At 38.9% G+C, this 17845-nt stretch overlaps 1 protein-coding gene across 5 annotated transcripts in view; it reads right to left on the minus strand.

Moving 5' to 3' along the window:
* The window catches only part of spag9b (sperm associated antigen 9b), an 81449-nt gene that overhangs the window by 23095 nt on the left and 40509 nt on the right, over positions 1-17845 (minus strand). For 2 of the 5 annotated variants that reach the window (XM_061908792.1, XM_061908791.1), the window contains exons 5-17: positions 14065-14212; positions 12758-12808; positions 8419-8779; positions 8218-8314; positions 7475-7599; positions 6971-7028; positions 6700-6852; positions 6553-6607; positions 6341-6471; positions 5061-5117; positions 3696-3875; positions 3465-3594; positions 2399-2482 (exon numbers count right to left, since the gene is read on the minus strand). In XM_061908792.1, the coding sequence (XP_061764776.1) occupies positions 2399-2482; positions 3465-3594; positions 3696-3875; positions 5061-5117; positions 6341-6471; positions 6553-6607; positions 6700-6852; positions 6971-7028; positions 7475-7599; positions 8218-8314; positions 8419-8779; positions 12758-12808; positions 14065-14212 (1630 nt within the window). Of the gene's footprint in view, positions 1-2398; positions 2483-3464; positions 3595-3695; positions 3876-5060; positions 5118-6340; positions 6472-6552; positions 6608-6699; positions 6853-6970; positions 7029-7474; positions 7600-8217; positions 8315-8418; positions 8780-12757; positions 12809-14064; positions 14213-15839; positions 16025-17845 lie in introns of those variants that run through there. The other 3 variants (XM_061908794.1, XM_061908795.1, XM_061908793.1) reach the window with 3 other exon arrangements.

Here is a 17845-nt window from a genome sequence, read left to right on the forward strand (position 1 = left end):
AACTTACATAGTAGTGACACAGAGACTGAAAAGGTGTGTTATTGTTTGTGGTATGGTGCCATCTTTTGTACAAGTTTGATCAATGCAGGTGCTGCGGGTTGAAAGTGTACAGTATTTCCTTCTGTTTCGTGCCTTGAACCGGAAGTATAAGCGCTGTTCGTCTACAAGTTGTCCATAGCGTTTTTATTTAATTCATCACTCTAAGCAATATTTGTAGGTTTTACAATACACCAAACAATTACATTTTTAATAAACAGTCACATGTTTAACAGTAGTGTTTTTATGCACATTTGTACATGATATCATAATGTAATCAAGCAAGCGTCTTTAGAACTTGATAATATGCTAACACGTTTACAAGTGTCTATGTGTGTGGGTAATTTACTTACAATTGCAGTCTTTTTGTATCGTTTCAGTTTCACAAATTTCTCCGTAAATTAACCAAAACGTCACTAAGGAGTTATAGTGTCTGTTAAGCTGATTGGAGAGCTTGCTTCCGCAGCTGGTGAGGTCATGACTGTTTTGCTGATTATTTGCTCTACTTCCATGTTACAGACACTGTTTGGAAGCAATTGAGGTATTTATACAAACATTTACAATTGTTTTTTAATGTAAATATCTAAGTTTCACAACATAGCCCGGTGCGCTCTATAATCGGGAAAATCCGGTGGCTTATTGTCTTTATTCAGAAATAATAAATAAATACTTTCAAACAAAATCCTGTAAAATAACGTATTTAGACTAAAATCATCAGCTTTTTGCACAAAGTGCTTTAGGCTTAATACAATAGCGACAATGTCAGTAATGCGTTGTGTTGGAATTTCTGGGTCCGATTGTCAAACTGTGTTTGAGTTGGCGGGAGTCAAAGACAACAGTTGAATGTGAGGGAAAATGAGATAGTTTTTGTTGCTGTTGTTGCTCTGGCGTGGTTAGCGACTGTTGAGCGACCATCTGCTCGTCACCTTTAAAGAGACCGCAGGTGCTACAATACCTACCGAATGGAAGTATTATTGTAGCAAAATTATTGCAAAACTTGTACCTCAATCTGTGTGTGTGTGTGTGTGTGTGTGTGTGTGTGTGTACTCTTGTACTTGTCTGTATATAAATTTGACTATGTGTGTGTGAAATCAGAGTGTTTTGAGTTGTCTGTCCTTATTAATGGTTTATCTGTGTGCAAAAAAATATGTGTCTGTCTTGTAATATGATTTGTCTGTGTGTAAGAAATGTCTGTCCATATTTCGATCAACGTGTCTATGTAAAAAAAAACATTTTTTGTGTGCATATTTACATGTGTGTGGAGCAGAAACCCGCTATTGGCCATTTTCTTACACATGATTTACCAGTGGTCTTGCAGCCTCTCACTGTCGAGTTGACGTTGAAGCCACGAACAATAGATTTAATCACTGGCTGTAAATAAATGTTCATGTTTTAGCAGTAACTTAGAGGTCAGAAGTATTGTTGTATTCAAATAAGTTATCAGTAATTGCATAGCGGCCGAAATGATTGCGTTTCCACTGTTAGGGATGGCGCTCCCTTTGAGATGACTGTGAGAAGCTCTGTCATTTGAGAGGAATTAAGAGGAAAGCCACTGTTTCTCCACATTGAGGAGCCAGGTGAGGTGATTGTATTTATATCTGCACCTTATTGCTCTTTTATCCTGCACTACAACGAGCTAATGCAACAGAATTATTTTCTTATCTGTACTGTAAAATTCAAATTTGTATGACAAAGTTTAAAAGTCTCTAAGTCTAAGTATTTCAAAAATTAATTCTAAAAAATAGTTTTTTAAAAAAACAACTTCTTAAGTGTTGACAGAAATCTCTGAAAAATTAGTTTGCTGTAGAGTATTATTTGCTTCTTTTTTCTTTTTTTTAACGTAAAATTGATAATAAAATAATTGATCCTACACTGGACAGTTAAAGTCAGACGGAAATTCATCCGTATAACACTCCTTCCAGATGGGCAATTTAGGATGACATGGGCAGGTTTATGTTGAGAAACTTGCAGTTTGCATAAATTAACTTCAGAGGTATTTGTCCAAATTCCAAAAACAATCATCTAAATGTGACAAAACTCATTAATTAACTAAAGTGTTCATAACATTTATATATATATATATATATATATATATATATATATATATATATATATATATATATATATTTCATACAAAAAAAAGCTATTTTTTGAGACCAAGTTGTCCAATACCTCCATCCCTGGAGGTATTGGACAACTTGTGACAAAGTGACAAAGCATTGCTTTGTCACTTTATTGTTTCATTTCCAGCCAAATGTACCCATTCATGAAATAAATACCGAATTCAACTCCAAATGTGGCCAGGGTATAAAAATTTTTGTCTGGGTTATTGGTATGATCCAAAAAAGCTGCAGGAGCTTACCTTCATAGAAGCATCTTTCTCATCCAGAGGTCTAAGGAAGACAGGAACTGGAAGGTCATTCATCTTCTCCTGACCGCCATTAGTCTTGGGGAAGAAAATAATATTCAAGAGGACAGATTTACATTCCATGCATTCTGTTATACTTTACATTTTCTCCAAACTCTCTGGTAGACATTCACATTTAAATGAATATGGTAACAATTATCGGTACATTGGCATGTGTTCAAATGTGTTAATAAATGTTCATTGATTTAAAAAAAATCTGATGTTTAATATCAACATTTAACACTGAGCTGTGCTCCCCAGTTGTAACCTTTTCCTACACTTCTGTGTCTCATTTGCGAGTACTCAATCATCCAGTATAGTAGATCCCATTCAGTTGCAATTCCAAGATATTACACAGCAGAAAGTGCATAGACTATGGTGTGTTGCCATAACCAGAAAGGAGTCTTTGCCATTAAGTTCAATGTGCCATATTTTCTTTTGTTGAGATGATGATGTGTTTATACTGTAAGTATTGTACTTATTACACACAAGTGGTTTGATTGTAACGTGCATCCTAGGTGTGGGTTTCATTACCAAAATTTGAAGGTGTTGAAATAGCCATGTTAAATCACTAATGCTAATAGGTAGCATGTAAATGACAAAAACAATATCAATTAACATAGAGCTAGCACATTTTGAAAAGTGGAGCCTTACTGTACTTTTGAGCGCATTGTTCTTGCTTTGTTGGCATGAAATAATTGCAACGTTACCTGGAGGTAATCGTCTACTCTTAATGCTTGACTGCTTATTTCCCAGTTAAGTGCTTGAGCCGCTAAATCTGCCACCGGACGTCACATGCAACAAAGGTATCGAAATATCGCACTGCTTAATTTTACTTGAATCAGTACCCCGTAGTACCAACTCATACCTTCTCTTAGCTATAGGTTGATAAATACGGTGTTGTTTGTAATGTTATCTGCCTACAGTGGATCGCGATTGTTCCAGAGAAAATTAGTTTTGGTTAAATATTACAGGAAAATGAGGCTTCACACTTAAAGTTTAGAGGATATTATGTACTTACATTATACTTATTGGGTAGGCTCCAGCCGTAAGCCTGCACTCGATCATCCCCTTTCTGGACATGGGCCTTAACCTGCTGGTACTGTGCCCGCTTCTGTTCTCGCCTCGACATGATGCTTTCAACAGCCAATCTGTTGCAGACAAGCACCAACTCCTTAATGAAATCGCCCTTTTCATAGAGATTTGTTTTTATATATCGCTAAAGTCAGTCACATTTATCATATTAACTTACTCCTCATTGAGGAAATCGAAAGCTTTGCTCTTGTCGCTGGGTAGCTGCTGCAAGGTGGTGCTCCTCTTCTTGACGGACGGTTGAATCTGTGAGGTGGGTGCATTGTACTTGACGTTGACCGAAGCCTCAGCGGCAGGCTTTTTGGATGCGCCACCCGATGAACTGAACAAACGGCTGAAACTGGAGTTGTAAGGGCAGGGAAGAGAGGGGGGAGAGGGTAGGGGAAGAGCACACGGACAAACATATAGAGGGGTGGACAAAAGCAGTGGCTCTCCAGCAATTGGAGGGTTTCACATTTATAAGGAAGGATGATAACAGAAGTTCTCATGCCAGCCTCCATAAAGGTCACAACTTACACTGATGATGATTCCAATCACGTATCACAAACTCTTGCACCATACGCTTATATTAGCTGAGCAGCTTTGCAGTAGTTATGTAGGGTTGCATGGGATGCCGGTTAATATTTTACACAGGTTGGGATATTAGTGAAGACACAAAGCAACACTGGGCATTTACACATTCCTCTCATCATGAATGGTTAGTGGCATACATATCGCATTTTATTGTACAGGCTGTTCTAAATACAACATTCACTGCAACTAAAACATGCTAGCTCAATCATATCGGTGTTCAGGCAACACCTACTCCCACCTTTCTCAACACAGAGCAAGCGGCCACTAACGCATGGCAAATAAGTGCACGCTCATGCCTCCTGAACTGTGTTTGCTAACATGCATGTAGCCAAACAGATTAGCGTGAGGTGTTATTTCAATGCCGAACCTTTCATATTTGTAATTTTGTTTTGATTTACTAAGATATTTTGACCTACAGCTACCCTCCCAACATACCGCCTGCACACAGACACATAATAGGCAGAATATAGGACGAACACATGAAAACAAGGGAAGAGAGATTTTAAATTCATCAGATGTCAATCCCCAAAAACAGATCTCTCTGTTAAAACTGAAATGTGCCCTTTTCTACAACACACCAAACGCATGCCAGGCAAAAACCAAACAAAGTGCCTTATTTAAGAGTCTAATCCCTCTGCCATGATAATCTTTAATTTTGGGGGGTTTATAAACTTGTAACTAAGACCTGAAAATCCACTAACAGAGCAAGTAAGCTCTGGAGTATATTAATTCAAGTTACTGCTCGTAGACGGGCCTCTGTTGAGAGTTTTATGGCACATACCGATAAAACATCCTGAACACACATCATGCAGAAACCTAGATTTGTACTTTTGCAAGTCACAGAATTACCTACATCCTGGAGAAACACCCATACAATGAATGTAACACAAAGAACATTGAGGATAAATAAATCACATCTATAAGCTCAAACAAATAAATAGGTGGAACTCACAACTGCCAGATGCTGGATTTCTTCTTCTCTGTAAGAGCCGGGGTTTCCTTGGAGGCCCTGAAAGACCAAAAAACATTTTCACCAAAATTTACACCAAAGCATGTCCAATACATATTATCCATATCACAAGGAAGTGTTTTAAATGTTAAATTAAAATCATCCTAGGTCCGCTATAAAGAGGAACTGCGCTTTTTTTGGAATTTTTCTTATCATTCAGACAAGCACAAATATATTTTTCTGTCTTTTTATGCACAGGCATTCTAGCTAATAAATACATGCGATTGAAAGTCTGCTTACAATGAAGCCTATGGGAGCCGCTCTGTTCTGTAAAGAATTTAAAAAACATCCAAACAACTCCATCAAGGTTTTAAATACAGGATGTAAGTATATATGTAATGTAGTAACAAGCACATTTATAATCACATGGTAAATTTACGTATTTTGCTCATTTTAAGGATACGGCGGCGCATTAATTTCAAAAACGCATCACGTTTGCTTTTTCCTTTGACAACATCACTGATTAATACTCACTGCAGACTTCATGAAAGACAACAAATACAATAAAACATCACTTACTGTACAATGTCTGCTGTCACCAGTATGCCGACTGTTAGGATTTTGTTATATTTCCATTTAGATAAAGAATAACTCATAATCCTCACGAAGAAAAATAGGGGGTTGTACCCACGTTTCTTTTTGTGTCGTTGTCACACTTTTTGGGGTCTAAGTTGGCTGTTAAAGTTGACCAACTTGTCGGATTATGTCCTCATCTTTCTGCTATCCAGGTGAGAGGCATTATTTATGATCTACAATTAACTTCCACAAAACTCCAAGTTGAGAAAGCAGCTCACCAGCCAATCAACATTGCCATACACGTTAGTTACCTCTCTGTGATCCTGGCGCCGATATAAATAGTTTGTCTGCGTTAACGATTATAATAATAATATCACTTATAATTGGTTAATGTTCAATCTATGTAATGTAAATGGAGTATTTTTGCCTTTTGGATGGTTATTTAGAGGGCTATATGGGCAGAATAGAGGACCTCACATTGGCTCTGCTGTAAACAAACTTTTTTTTACATTTATTTGCGAGTTATAATCCATTAAAACAAAAAAGTACATCTGTCACCTGGAGTGTGAACGATAGGCACAATTCCAAAAATAATGCAGTTCCCCTTTGATGCTTCAGCACAAAGGCTGCAACTGTAAGGTTGTATGTATTTTAGAAATGTGTTAATGTTTTCTTAAACTGTCATATGACATTTCTCCTAGTCTTACCGGATCATCTCTGTCCATCTGACAGCCTCCTGCAGCTCCATTAACCTCTCCTTATACTGGTTCCTTTCCATCAAGACCCTGGCCATTTCCACCCTGGTGAAGCGTTTCCTCTGTGCTGTCGGCACATCACTCTGCACAAAAAAACAACTGCTTTAAAGAATGTGTGTTTTTAAATTATGGAAGTATGTTTTCATTATGTAAAAGTAACTCACATCATCTTCGTCAGTCTTAGCGTTTTGTTTACTATCCTCAAGTGCAGCTCGAACCCTAAAGAACAGGAAAATAACATCCAAGTGTGTCCAATTAATTATAAAAAGAAAAGTCCAATTTGTATACAAAACAATTTTAAACTCCCATACCCCTTCAATTCGTCCTCTAAATCTTTATTTTTTTCCTCCAGTTTGATCTTGGCCTGACGGATGGCATCGAGCTCCCCTTGCAAAACATCTTTCTCACAGGTCAGCTCATCCATATGAGCGATGAGGTCATTTTTCACCATATTCAGAGCATTTCTGAAAACAAACACAATGTAATTGTCATCATTGATGTATGCTTTTCCATGTATTTCAGGGCAACGGGGATCATTTAAAAAAAATCATAACGATAAACATTCTTTGTCAATCCACTAACTTTGTCTCCAGAAGCTGTGCATTCTCCTGGATAAGATGCTCAACTTCACGACCCATGCCTTGGAGAAAAAAATGTAAATAAAAAGGTACAATAGTGAATTTCAAAAAGAAAAATCACCATGGTTATGAACATCTTCCTTACACTTAACCTTACCCAAAATGTTGTAGTCTGAGATTCATAGACATGGACAGATGTAGATCACGATTAGAAATGTATAATTTATTATAGTTACAACTTGACTGTGTCACTGAGGAATTGTTCTACTCTCTATATAGACTATTTCACTACCGTGATCACGAAACACAAACAGCTGATAAAGAAAACAAAAAATTAATGGAGTAAATTAGTGACAGATAACAGCTATATCTTTGATACACACCAGAAAACTCATCTGTAAGGATTAAGAATGCCAGGAAGCCGAAAAATTCAGTAAAACAATGGGAAAAGAACATTTGCATTAGTATACAATGCGGCCAAATCGAGCAAAAGAAAATGGTTATTTACCAAGCAGGTCTGCTCCGTCATCCACATCTCCAATTAAGTCATTTCCTGCAGAAGATAGCTCTTCAAACAGCGAGTCCGTGTTCCGGTCAAATGCTAGATTCTCTATACCGCCTTTCATCGGTGTGCTGGGCAGATAATAAACAACACATATAATGAAGTTGTACTTTTACGATACAATTCATTTACATACAGCAGGGGAGAGATTCATATGGGCCCTTTCTTGTGTGGATCTCGTGTAAGACGAAGAGAGGGGTGGGTTATTAACAGCAATTGACATTGCGGTCAACATTGGATTGCCACAAAACACATTTTAAAAGGTATTCCAGAAGAGCCGTGTAGAAAGAATGGCCAACTCGGTTTCAAAGTTGGTAGCAACCGGTAGTCAGGTGAGGGGCTTAAGACCAATCGTTTAGGAGATCCTCTTGCCATACTCTCTGATTGGTCAAAAATCCCTCACGTGACTACAGGGCGCTATGTGTGTTACCAACTTTGAAAGAGAGTTGACCATACTCTTTCTATACATGGCTCTGAAATATTCAACACTCTACTGCCATCTGGCAACTAAAGTAGATAGTGCATGCCCCAAGTTTGTCACGTTTCATGTGTCAGGTAAACCGCGACTAATAGGGCCATATGAATCCCTTTACTACTGTAAGCCTCAAAATCCCAATGTCCCAAATGTGCACAAAGGCTAAATGAATACACACAGTACAAATATAACCAGTGATGAACTTGTTGACTACCTTGTTGCTTTGCAGCCGTCAAGGTTCATATCCAGCTCAGGAGTAGACTCTATGATCGCTAACACCTCAGACGACTTTTCCAGGTTGTCTTTTCCATCTAAAATAAGCATCAGAAGTGAACACATTGGTATACATTAAGTAGGCTTAGACTGTGGTTGTGTTGTGGTGATTGCAGTGTGTGCACAGTGGAGATGCTCTTACTGTTGTCTGGTTTCCCACTGTTGCAGTCTAGGTTCTGTGTCTGCCAAGCCAATCGATCTTGTTCCTGAGGTGTGCCTACAGATTCTATTGCAACATTCGATGCAGCAAAAGAGACGGGTGTAGCAGAGACTTGGCTAGATACAGAACTCGCATCACCTGCTGTGCCATGAGGTGACAGCGGCCTTGACGTTTGAAAGTCACAACAGTGTGTAGATGTGGCTGTGTTTGATTTTAAACTACCCGTCTGAGAGAGTTTAGGGGCGTTGGCATTTGATGTCGCTCCTTCTTGTGTGGAGACACTTGGCTGGTTGGTTGAAGTGTTAGATTTGGACCCTTCATGGCTTGCATTGGCCATTTCATCCTACAGTGGGGGGCAAATGAAAAATTATTCACATGACGTGTATCAAATTGTTGATCCTAGAAATGGGCAGTATAAGTGATTAAGAAATATGAGAAGAGTGCACCTGATTGTTGATTAACTGTTTTTTATAAAGTGGTACGCAGGCTCCATCTCGTGGCATGCCAAAGAAGTCTGTAAATATGGACTGTATATGGAGTATTATTGTTGATGTATGTGCCTTGTGTGTAATGTTAGTGGCCAAAATGTTTCAAGTATACTCGTTAAATAAAACCTCTGTCTTGTTTTTAATGAACTCTTAGACCTACTACACTACTGTAATTTAATGTTGGTCATTATAGTAGTACTTCAAGAGCCAAGTGTTTTCTCAGGTGGCACTTGGTGAAAAAGGTTTGAGAGCCAAAACCTTTGCATTGAAACATTTGCATTGGAGTTTAGAACATTCAGTTACATTAAGTCAATTGCCCATCCCTTATTGCTAAACACAAAAACACAGCTTTGACAAACTACAGAAGATTATAGGGGACCTATTATGAATTTTATTCTTTTCTGACCAACAAATGTCATTATATTGTTGGATACTCATGTTAAACAATGCCAAAGTGTCAAGTCATATGGTCCATAGATTTTGATGTGAGATTGCAAGCAGTTTTAAGATGTCTCTGTTTTGCAGTCTGGCTAAATTGTGACATCATAGTGAGGTGAACATACTTTTTTAGACATTAAGTAAAGCGCTCAGGCTCAGCCAGAGGAGGAGGAGTGCTTCAAGCGAAGAGGAAAAAGAAAAAAAAAGATATGATAAAAGTATTATTTTTATATAATATTGGCATGTGCATAATAACACTGAGGCGCAACATGTTTTGACATAAATGCTGCTAAAACAGGTTTTTTCAATGCACTCAAGAAGTGTACAAGTGCACCTAATGTTGTGACCAAGTGAATTAAATTAATTCTTGACTCTGTCGGGGAAAAAACAGCGCTAACGTTAGTCTTCAAGATATACTGTATGTTTCAACAGTATATATTTTCAAAATATACATTATGAAATATTTGGAGAGGATGGGATGTGGTTTCATTAGCAATCCAGGAACACCTCCACAAATGAACATCTTACCGACAGACTCAAAAAAAGGGTTTATTGTGACTGTGGAGCAAAATGTTTGCAATATTTACACCAAAGCCTATCCAATACATAGTATCTAGACCACAATGATGTGTTTGTTTTAAATGTAGATTAAAAAAAAACCCTCATAGGTCCCCTTAGGTCTGTTGTAATAACTGTGAAGTTTCATGCATCAGGCAGGTCACAACACTGCAGTCATTCAAATTCAATTCAGATTCAAAACTTAGTACCGCGCTAGACAATTTATAACAAGCCTTTACCCTAATACAGTGCTGCGCAATAGCAAAAGTATCAACTCCTTGGATGTTTCAGCTTTTTTTTTTTGCTTAAATCAATGATATCATGGTCAAAATAATTATAGCTTATTTGACTTGAATTTTTCAGAAAAAATCTGCTTTCATGTCATAGTGAAAACTGAATTTACAAATTAGTGTTAATTAATTCAAAATATATATGAGGTAGAGTAAATGACTACATATTTTTCAAGTCCTTATTCAGTAGATTTGTCTACAATCACAGAACTCCGTCTGTGTGGACAAAATATGCCTCAATCAGGCTGGCACATCTGGACAAATTTGCAATTTCCTTCATCCCTCCTTGCAAAACAGCTCAGACAGTCAGGTTCTTGTAGGAGAGTCCCTCTCAAACAGTGGGGCGGGCCCCCCTGTGGGGCCACGGTGCGTCTTACTGAAAATATTTTCTAAGACGTGGTATTATTGCAGGTTTGAACAGATTATCCTCCAAAATTTGCCAATTTGCTTCATAATGAACATGATTTTCAATGTTTGGTGCCCCCCAAATATAGTGTTATTTAGTGTGATGGCCAAAAAGCATAATGTTTGTGTCATCAGATCAAAAAACATAATTTTTCTTTTGAACAAATACCAAGCAAATTTTTATGTGAGCTTTTACCTACTGCTTTCTCTTCACTATTCTTTGTTGCATTTACTTAGACTTAGACTTCCTTTTTATTGTCAGTCAAATCTGAACTTTACAGTACATATAAGAACAAAATGTTGTTGCATTAGCTTGTTGTAGTGCAGGATAAAAGAACATTAAGGTGCAGATCAATCAATCAATCAATCAATATATAATAGATATAAATAAATATATTGCTGTACAGATAAATATATTGCAGTTTTGCATATTCATCTACGTTTATGGATGTATGTTATATTGTCTTTATATTCCAGCGAGTTCATCCATTTTGGGGGGGGGAATTGAGGGGAATAATATGATGCGTTCAAGATTCTTATGGCCTGAGGGAAGAAGCTGTTACAGAACCTGGAGGTTCTGCTACAGAGGCTGCGGAACCTCTTTCTAGAGTCCAGCAGTGAAAACAGTCCTTGGTGGGGGTGGGAGCAGTCTCTGCAGATTTTCTAAACCCTGGTCAGGCAGCGACTTTTTGCGATTTCCTGGATAGGAGAAAGAGGAGTCCTGATGATCTTTACCGCCGTCCTCACCACTCTCTGCAAAGACTTCCAGTCTGAAGCACTGCAGGCTACAGTCCAGACAGAGATGCAGTTGGTCAGTAAGCTCTCTATAGTGCCTCTGTAGAATGTGGTGAGAAGGGGGGGAGGGAGCTGTGCTCTTCCGACGCAAAAAGTGCATGCGGTGCTGAGCTCTTTTTATAAGAGCTCCGGCGTGTAGGGACCAAGTCATATTGTCAGTTATCTGCACCTCCAGGAACTTGGTGCTGCTTACGATCTCCACCGCTGTGCCGTTGATCAAGAGTGGAGTGTGGCTGGAATGGTGCTTCCTGAAGTCAGCGATGATCTCATTGGTCTTGTCGACGTTCAGGACCAGGTTGTTGGTTCTACACCAGTCAACCAGATGTTTCACCTCCTCCCTATAGTCCCTGTCGTTGTTGTCACGGATGAGGCCCACTACTGTTGTGTCGTCCGCATACTTCACAATGTGGTTAGTAGTGGACCTGGCGCAGCAGTAATGGGCCAACAATGTAAACAGCAGCGGACTCAGGACACAGCCTGGGGGGAGCCGGTGCTCAGGGAGATGGCACTGAAGGTGTTGTCGCCCACTCTCACAGACAGGGGTCTGTCTGAGAGGAAGTCAAGCAGCCAGTTGCATAGGGGGGTACTCAATCCAAGGGGGGACAGTTTGCTCACCAAGTGCTGCGGGATGATGGTGTTGAATGCCAAGCTAAAGTCCAGAAACAACATCCGCACGTGTGTGTGTCCTGTCCTTCCAGATGTTCTAAGCTCAGGTCGCTGCAGCGCTCAAATCCTTAAGAGCGGTTGTAAGCGTATTGGTGGCAACTGATACAAGTTTGTAAACAACTATTTTTACTTTGACATGAAAGCAGATTTTTTTGTTTTGTTCTACAAGTTCCTGTCAAAAAAGGCAAAATAAATTGCGCAAGATTATATTAATAAAAACAACGTAAGACAAAGGCGTCCAAGGTGGGTGAGGATTTTTGCAACAGACGTCATCTCTCATTTTGTGGCAAGGAGTTCCAAGCACCTTAGTAGTAGTTTTAAATTTCTCTCCAGCCACACTTGTTGCAGTCATATGATGCGGTACTTATTAGTAGTGTTTTTCATTAGTATAATTAGTAAGTGGCAAAACAGTCCCACATCTAACTAGTCGAGGCAAAAATGCTAACTGGCCACAGCAGTCACAGTGAAATCATCCACGAGTTGTCTTTTTATGCTGCTAAATGCTGGACAGCGTAACAAAGTTGAACATAGTATCTGTATAGTAGGTATAGCTTTTATGTAAGTAAAAGGGTCTGTAACAAAAGTGTTTATGGTTAGTCAATAATCAAACATGTTGCATCCCTCCAACTTCATTTGAACAAATAGGTTAGCTTTGGGTAGTTTGCCTGTAAACATGTCTACCTGATCAGCCTTCTTAGTGGATGATTTGAACTTTTCCCTTAGGACATCCAACTGAAGAAAATAAAGGCCAAAATCAACATATTTTATAAACACTGTATTGTTTTAAATATATCAAACAATTTAAAGAAAAACAGTAGTAACTATAGAAGTGGCCCTGTATGGCTTAAAGAGGCTGTTTGCAACTTGCTCAAAGTTAGTTTTCAAACCAAAATATATAACAAGAACACTATTGGCATAGGCTTTTAAAATTACTTTTTTTAAAGTCTATTTTTCAGAATTTGTCATTATATTGAATACAAATTTCTCGTCGGCCCAAGAAATGACTTTGCCGTTCAAGCTGTCACTCACCACTGTCACACGTAACCCTAACCTTATGCCCTCAGGGCATGCACATAGATAAAAGCAGTACCAGAGAAGCAACTAACAGCTTGCAGTCATGTTGTTGCCGTGGAATTTATTGATAGCCCAGTCAGCCAGATTGCTATTATTAGCTGGCAATACACATTATTAATACAATTACGTGTTAAAAAGATATAATTGCGGCAGCGCGTTGGAAAATTTGTACACTCTCGGCAGCCATGTAAGGTTTGCAAACAGCCCCTTTATAAGTAATCACCGTTATTATTAATAAATACTTAGATGCAAAAATGGTTTCTATGTCATCAGGCAACAGGACAATATTTTGAACAGGTCCATCTGGTATCAAGATCTCCTTGGCAATTTTACTGACCAAACAATCGAAATTAGCCCCAATGTTGAATTCCGAATAAGATTATCTGCCGTTCTTAGCTGCTTTTGAAGCACACACTGAGCAATCTTTTTCTGTTTTGATCTTTGAACACCATGAGCCCCATTACGGTGAATAGTAACTAAACGAGGGGGGGAGTCAGTGCAAGAACAAAAAAGTCACAAAAACATGTAAAACATAGTATTACAAAATATTAGCACACACACATACAACAACAAACACACACAAATAATATGTATATATAGGAAGGTCATTAATATTGATGATGTAGTCTTGCTTGCAGTGTGGTTCCTAACAGCAGCAATGTGAAGACTCTCTTTATTTCCCTCCCTCCCTGAATGGTACCACTTTCTCTGCTTACTGGGCACCAGGCCACCCAGCTACAAGACAAGCTGTTAAAAATTCTAAACACACCAAACAATATTTATTTCTAAAGACCAAGTTACACTCTTTTTCAGGCTTTTTTTGCATTTAATTACCACAGTCAACTGAAACTTGGAGTGATGTAACTCAATCTCAAATTGTCGTTTAGCTTTCAGGATACTTATCTATTTCATACCTTGAGACTGGTGTTGGACCTTGGATGGTTGAGGTTATTGAATCTCCATTGTTCAGAATTCCCATCCACAGGCTGCCTTTGGAGATCAGAGGTCACGCCATCAATCCCTGGAACGTGAAAGATGCCGATGGAAATGGGACGCTCCTTCCTACAATACAACAGGAAAAAGTGAGAAACATAAAAATTATTTTGTGAGGATAATAAATAAAAGAAACAAGTCGTCTTTGCAAACCTTAAGGGTGACATAACAAATATAGAATAAAAAAACAGAAGACGTTTATTAGAAGATCAATTTTTAGATTTTCATGATGCTACCAAATTATAATACAAACATATCAAAGTTTTTATGAAATATGTGATGAACTGAGTGGTAAAGTTTCCTTTCCAGTAATAGGTATGAAGAACATAGAAGATTGCAATGAATAGGTATTTAAAAAAGAGACTTCAAAGAACAATTGCTTCATTAAAAAAGGTCCGCTAATCAGCAAGTAGTCTGTATCAATCCATTGTATTTGGTCATGTCTATAAGATACATTCATATATCTTTAAAAGTTAAGCAATAAGGAATGACTGCTCGATATAATCAGTATTCTTACATATTGTTATATATACAGTAGTTGGCTTTTAGATACAATAGTACATCAACTTAAGAGTGCCCCAAATTAAGAGTGTTTTAAGATAAGAGTTGTCTCTCGGCTAATTATTTATGCTTTAATTTTTGCAAACAAAAATTTGAGTTGCAAGAATCCACGCCATTAGTTGTCTTAGCAAATGTCAGAGTGAACCCCTTAAGATCCGAAACATCTGGCCTTACTCGGTAGCATTAGCTTATAACTAGAGATGGACATAACTTTGTTTTCCAACCATGGTAAGGAAAAACGTGAGTTGAAGGAAATCACTGAAGAAAAAGTTGATATTTTTTGATTAAAAAAAGAAATCATCAAAAACATACCGAGCGAGTCAGCAACTTGGCAAATCAATTTGAGCGTAGCATTCTTTGTACAATACTTAAGCAGAATGAGCCAAAAATGGTCAAATAATATCTAAATGGTTGACATATATCCCAGAAAATATGGAACACCTGCTGCTGTGTTTGATGAAGAAGCTGCTCGAAGGAGATACCGTAGAAGTCCACTCTCCAAAGCAAATGCTGTACATTATTATTGCATTACTTCATGAAACTACTGTAGTTGTTTGTGATACATTCTATTGTATGGTACAGTCTTTCTTTTAAAAATGCGTGTTAGATGTTAAAATAGTGCTTCTTTGGGGAGACAAGCACCAATTAAATTGATTTAAATTCATTTCAATGGGAGATGTTGATTTTAAATACAATGTGATGCATCATGTTGAAACTGCTATCATGTTCGAAATAAACTTCAACCAGCCAACGTTACAAAACCAATTAAGCTTTCCTCTTTTTGCGGGGAAAAAATCAAAGAGGAGGGGCTGACATTGCACAGTATACAATAACTTCCTTGCAGTACTACAGCGAGACCTTGTCGACTGAAAACATAGAAACCGAAGCCTGATTTTATGACAACACAATCTATCCTTCATGCCTTGTAAGCTTACTTTTTGATGACGTGTTGGACTGACCGCTTTTATCAAAGCTCCCAAATGGAGACAATACAGTGTATTACAATGGGTACCAAGCAGAAAACAATCACCCACATAAACCATCCCTTCACACAAACACACCGCGCGCGCACACACACACACACACACACGCACACACACACACACACACACACACACACACACACACACAGTACCTGCTGGGACGTGGTATACAGGGGAAAGACGGAAGGGCAGGTAAGCTGCCGGTAGCGACCGAGTAGTGAACCAGCAGCAGCACCGACAGAGACACTAGTACAGCAGAGTTGATGACCACGGCTCCCCCAACAAAGCCAAAAACAAAAAGCAGCATACGCCCAGGGCTCATGGCCCCACAAATCACTGCTGCCAAAATATTTTGTGACACAAGGCTGATTAAAACAAGCTACGGGTCCAACAGAAAATAATTAACCTAGTGTGAACCCACTGTAAAACCTCTAAAGCTACTGAAGCAGAAAAAAGATAAGTTGTGAGGTAGATAGCGAGAGGTAGATGTAATAATGACAGGAATTCAGACAGCAAAGCTGAGCAGAAATGCAGACAGCAGAACAGAAAATCATCCATAGAGAACCAGGAAAATCTGGTAAACTCCTATGTTCCCCTGCCAAGTCAGTTTTTGTTCCAGCATATCCCTTTCTGTCCTCTGCTGGGATGTGACACAGCAGGCTTTGTGTAATCTAGAATGTTCTGACTCTCTTTAGCTCCCTCTCTTCATCCACACCACTCTCTTTCGATACTGAGGCAGCTTGCTCCATATCCTTCTCTTCAGGCTGCAGCTTATAGGCTGCAATGTCTGTGACGATGGCAATGAGTATGTATTGAAGAACAAACTAATTTTATCAAGTGCTTCCATTTTAAATTGAGTCAACTCTAAATCATCTTAATTTCAGAACAATTTTGATGATAACAGCTTGCGGCTAATAAAAACACTAAATTCAATATATCAACAAATTTGAATATTTTGAAAACTTTTGCATACTAATCAGCAACTTAACAGCAAAGGGTCCTTGTGGTGACTTGTCCAGGGTGTACACCGCCTTCCGCCCGATTGTAGCTGAGATAGGCACCAGCGCCCCCCGTGACCCCAAAGGGAATAAGCGGTAGAAAAATGGATGGATGGATGGGTTCTTGTGGTTTTAAATGGTCTCTTACTCTAAACTAACTTCCTGAAATAACTGTATGCAGTTATTGATTTAGCAACATCAAATTTGCTTGAAAATCTTATATATATATATATATATATATATATATATATATATACGTATATATATACATCCATCCTTCCATGTTCTACTGCTTATTCCCTTTGGGGTCGCGGGGGGCGCTGGTGCCTATCTCAGCTACAATCGGGCGGAAGGCGGGGTACACCCTGGACAAGACGCCCCCTCATCACAGGGCCATCACAGATAGACAGGCAACATTTAACACAAGGCCAACACAGATAGACAGACAACATTCACACTCACATTCACACTATACATGAAGGAGAAATTACTTCCAATCAGGGATGTAATGTGGAGTGGACAAGGGTCAACAAGGGGGAACATGTTCCCTGCACTTCTTACCGTCCAAGAGTAATGGCGTTACACTATATTTAACGGAGACGAATAAAACACTGGCATCAAGCAGAAAACAGACGCTCAGGCTCAAGCCTGATTCCCTTTAGACCGCCCACATGCTTGTTAATTAGGTCTGTTGTTTCTTGCTAACGGCGACTTGTCCAGGGTGTACTCCGCCTTCCGCCCGATTGTAGCTGAGATAAGCACCAGCGCCCCCCACGACCCCAAAGGGAATAAGCAGTAGAAAAATGGATGGATAGATGGGTGGGTTTCTTGCTAACGTGACACCTCACCACAGTGCAATGAATGACAGCATGCAGCAGCTGACCAATCAGCAGTCAGATGCACCAGTTGGATTTAGGATGACCTCTACACAGCAATATTAATCACAAGGAGGTCAAATAAAGAAAAATCAAAACAAGAGGAGCTTTGTGCCCTGCTTGAAGGTGGCTATGTTGTTGACATAAAACTTTGCGGCTTATAGCTGTCACTGCTAAGAGAAAAGCATATTCCACCTTATTTTCTGTCGCTCCCTGGTGACACAGTGCCTCACAATCATGCCTTTTGTCAAAGAAGACGAGGATTAGATGCTGAGCAAGAGTGCA

This window comes from Nerophis ophidion, linkage group LG08, assembly GCF_033978795.1.
Source record: "Nerophis ophidion isolate RoL-2023_Sa linkage group LG08, RoL_Noph_v1.0, whole genome shotgun sequence".
In the NCBI taxonomy this organism is placed as follows: Eukaryota; Metazoa; Chordata; class Actinopteri; order Syngnathiformes; family Syngnathidae; genus Nerophis; species Nerophis ophidion.